Source organism: Acanthisitta chloris, unplaced genomic scaffold (genome assembly GCF_000695815.1).
Source record: "Acanthisitta chloris isolate BGI_N310 unplaced genomic scaffold, ASM69581v1 scaffold30606, whole genome shotgun sequence".
Taxonomy (NCBI): Eukaryota; Metazoa; Chordata; class Aves; order Passeriformes; family Acanthisittidae; genus Acanthisitta; species Acanthisitta chloris.
In genome coordinates, this window is record NW_008680272.1 from 15,343 (window position 1) to 19,534 (window position 4,192).

Genomic DNA, 4,192 nt, shown 5'->3' on the forward strand with positions numbered 1-4,192 from the left:
GGTCCCCATTATGGTCCTTTCCAGATTGTTTAAGCAGCTGAGAAGTCCTCTTGAGTAGAGGGATCTGTGCCCTGGCAGCTGACCCTGAACACAGCTTTCCTCTCACCAGCACTAAGCACCTGAGAGCCATTTCATGGTAGCAGAAGCTGAGATGGTCTGAACAGAGGGTGGGCTGATACAATCCCTGTGAGCTCTGGGGCTCAGGAAAAGGCAGTGTGAATATGTTTTGTTCTTGTATCTTCTTGATGGGCTGAGAGTTAGAGACAGGGAACTAAATTCACTCATTGAAAACAGATGCAACTAAGAATATTCAGGTGCAGATCAGCTGTGGGGGCCACATGAAGCAGACCAGAGGCCCACAAAGCCTTCTACCCTGGCTTTGGTAGGCATCGGCTGTTTCATGCAGACAAAACTTGCTTCAGGCACCCCTGGGAACATTTCCTTCCTGTTCTCAGAACTTCATTTTGATTTTCTTCTCCAGACCTCTTATCTGCTTAAATAAATATATTCTCCTAATGTTGGAAAATGTTCCTGAAAAATGGCTCCTGCTTTCTCCCACTGATGTCCTGTTGGGGAGAGCTCTCCTGGTTGTACCATCCCACTGTTCCATGCAGGACAGTATTTTCCAGTGTTGCAACATTTTCACAGCTCTCGACTTTTAGGAATAGGTGGTCTAAAATCAAGCAGCCTCCTGTATGTCAGAGCTCCACACCACATGGTCTGGTTCCACAGCCACTGGCCTCCTGCACTTACTGTTGTGGTACTGCTGTGGTTGGTGGAAACAAAAGCAGTGGCAGGTATCTGCTCATTGAGGGGAAGGATGGGTGGTTTTATGTGGGCTTGTCTTACATGCTGCACTGGAAAAAACTGTATCCCTGGGTTTGTGTTCCTGCTGCATTTTGAATTAGTTGGATAGGGTCCCTCTTCCTGGTCTTATTCAATCTTCTGTATACCTTTATCAGCTGCCCCCTTTGAAAAGATTCAGTCTGGGTTGCAGAATACGTGGGGGTTTTCCTCCCGTGGAGGTGTGCTCTGAGCTGTGCTGAGTTGCTTGTGTGTGGCCCACACCACTGCACTGCTGCTTGGGTCTGTAAAACAGAGCAGCAACAAAGCAAGCACAAAGGAGAGGTGTGTGTGAGAGGGTCTGGCACTGGTAGTCTTGGCCAGGGTGGGATAAAGGTCAAAGAAGAGATGGGAGAAAGAGAAGAAAGCAAAGAGAGGGGATGGGGTGAGCTCTGACACCGAGAGCAGACAGCACCATGGTCCGAAAGAAGGGAAGTGTGAGTGGCAGGGCCTCATGATCTCAGCACAGGAGAATTTGACTGCACTTTCCACTGTGGTTGCAAGCACCTCCATCAGCTTCCCTCAGTCATCCTGCTCCACGACTGCCTGAGATACTCATCCTCCAGCAGCTGGCATTGCCGGAATGTTACAGGGTGTTTTCCCTAGAGTGAGACTTGTGGGTCAGTGGGTTCGGCCTGTGAGTGGGAGCTGCTGAACAGTGGCTGACTCTGCTACAGAGTATCCAGTCCAGCCCATGCTGTGCATGGAGGGGGAGCAGTAAAGGCAAGCAGGGCAGGGAGCCCCTGAAACAAGAGTCTTTGCGCTGGACCGTCAGCCAGAGTGGGTAGAGAGGGGTTAATCCCACAGGCTTTGGAGGTGCCTGCACTCAGTGCTTTTGTAGTGTTTCCCTTTGGTGGTGGCAGCAGAGAAAATGCTAGTGTAGGTAGGGCTTAGTTCAGCCGGTGGCATTTCAGCTGCTTGCTGTGTAACCTTGCTTACAGCAGGCCTGTGCCACACAGCGCTTAAAATATCAGTCTGTCAGCACCTTGTCTACACAGGGAACGGTCGTGAGGAATAGACTCCACTGTTGAAGAAACAGGATTGAGGAGGTCAGGGAATTCCTCCTTCACAGAATCCAAAGTGATTTATTTTTTTACTGAGTCCAATTTTCCCTCCCCTCCCTGTCTGACAGTTTTTTTGGGGGAGGAGTGACAAGTAAAGGAGGCATCTTTATCCCTTGGGCTGGATTAGTCACGTTCGTCTCTGACGGAGCAACATTTCTCACTGTAGTGGCTTCTGTTTCAGTGGATCACTTATAGCCATTTCTAACAGAACAAACGTCAGTGTCTGCTTATTAAGAATGAATCCATCATCTTTTGAATAATTTTCCTTCTTTTTTCTCCTTTTCATCATTCTGCAGACACCTAAGAAGAAAGCAACTCCAGAAGAATCCTCTGATACATTGTATGAGAATATCTAACGGGGAAAGATATCTGACCCTGTGTGGACCAGACATCTTTCTGTATGGCAGAGCTACTCTCATACATCCCAGATGAGATGCAGATACATGCAGAGATCCACAGTGACTTCAGAGCACAACCACGAGGGACTCCTGAACCCCTGGCTCCTTCTAAACTGCCCTTCATTAACAACAGAATGCATCTGTTAAAATCCCTCCGGGCTCAGTCTGCACTGATGCAGCAAAGCTATTTTTCAGGAAGCTGTTTGATGCAAAAGAGAAGCTGCTTTTGTCAAGCACTTATTTTGGGAATGGGCGATCTAGGGAGGTTTCTCTCACCTGCCCCGCTGAAATACTTAGCTCTTGATCCTCTGCAAAGGATAGGACAATCCAGAGACCTCCCTGCTTGCTGGTTTGATCTTCTCATCCTCACCTGCAGCAGTCCATCTAATCTTGTGCTAGTGGCTTTCCCGATGTAGCCAATCAGGCCTTCATGCATAGTTTAACCAGATCCAAGCATCCACCTGCCCATTTTTGCTTTCTCAGGACCCCCACAGTGAAACATGCTTTTTCATAATCTGCTAATCCCATCAAGTAGTCACAGATGCCTGCTGTGACCATACTCAGACGACTCAAATCAGTGCCTCCCAGTAAATGCTTCCCCTTCAGCGATATCAGCAGTATATGGTGAGGACTGGATGCACTGACAGAGATAAAGCTGGAGAAAAGGAAAACAGGGAAAATAGCCATTACCAACGTGTCTCAGTGACAGTGCTGATTCCAGAACAAGAAAGACGAACGAGGAATTGGGAACCTGGTCTTGCTGGGGCTGCACAAGCCAGGCAGGTCTGGGGCCAGGTTCCAGCTCGGAGAAGTTCAAGCCAAGCTCCCTAGTTTCCTGTTCTTCTTGGCAATGGGCATTGTTATCGCTTGGGATTTCGAGTCTCTGTGGGAGCAGGCATGGTACCTCTGCCCCACCAAAACCAATAGGTTTGCCTTTGTTTCAGCTGGCTGGTGCACAAGGGCATAAGGCTCTTCTACTCCACCCCCATATGTTATTTGGCCAGAGAGTACAGTTCTGAAACTTAGAATGACTGGAGGGAGGAAGAGGGAGGCCCAGGAAGTCAATTTTCTGTCCAAGTTCTCTCTCCTGTCAGCTGGAACTTGCCCACCATTTCTGCTGATGCATATTCTAGTTCTGATAAGGAAGAGGTTACATTAAATATCCATATAACATGATCAAACCGGTGGATCAAAAAGCTGAGGCTGTTTTATCTCAGATTAAAATACAACAACAAAATAACAACCAAGCAAAGCCAACCCAAAATAAGAATATGCAGCATAACTTGAGAGGAATTGTAGAAACCTCTTTAAAGAAGAAGATCAAATTAAAATTGAGCTCCAGGGTCATAGGACCCTCTCTAGTTGAAGATAATGTCGCTATGTATCAGAGATAGAGGCTATGGAAAATGTCTCTGGGGCCTCCAGCCTTCCTATACTATGTTTAAAGAGATAATCCGCTTATTGCTTTGCTCTTTTTATTAGAAGAGATTTCAAACATGCAATTTGGACTTTCTTTAACCACAGGAAAATGCTTTTTCTTTTCCCAGTGCCGAGGAATTCATTTCAGAAAGAGCAATGAATAGGCAGCATGGCTTATTAGACCTAGTTTTTATTTGTTAAGTGATCACAACAATTATAAATAAACATTTTTGAAGAAAAAGATTTTGGGCTTTACTAGTATGACCAGGAAACATTTGTGTTCAGAGAAGAATTTATGGAGGGTTGTGCAGGTATAACAATTCCTTTCCTGAACAAATTTGAAGAACTGATGAGATGAATTATAAATATGTTGCAGTATGGCAATAAAATATTCAGCAGAAGCTGGTGGGCTAGATGAAAAGTAAAAACTTCCAGAATAATGATGCTTAGGTTTTGTGTTTTGTTTTT

The 4,192-nt window shown here is 46.1% G+C and overlaps 1 protein-coding gene across 1 annotated transcript in view; it reads left to right on the forward strand.

Moving 5' to 3' along the window:
* NFAM1 (NFAT activating protein with ITAM motif 1) overlaps nucleotides 1–2,263 on the forward strand; it is a 14,065-nt gene extending 11,802 nt beyond the window's left edge. Inside the window, exon 6 of the mRNA XM_009077652.1 lies at nucleotides 2,204–2,263. Within this exon, the coding sequence (XP_009075900.1) occupies nucleotides 2,204–2,263 (60 nt within the window). The remainder of the gene's footprint in view (nucleotides 1–2,203) is intronic.
* The last annotated feature ends 1,929 nt before the right edge of the window (nucleotides 2,264–4,192 follow it).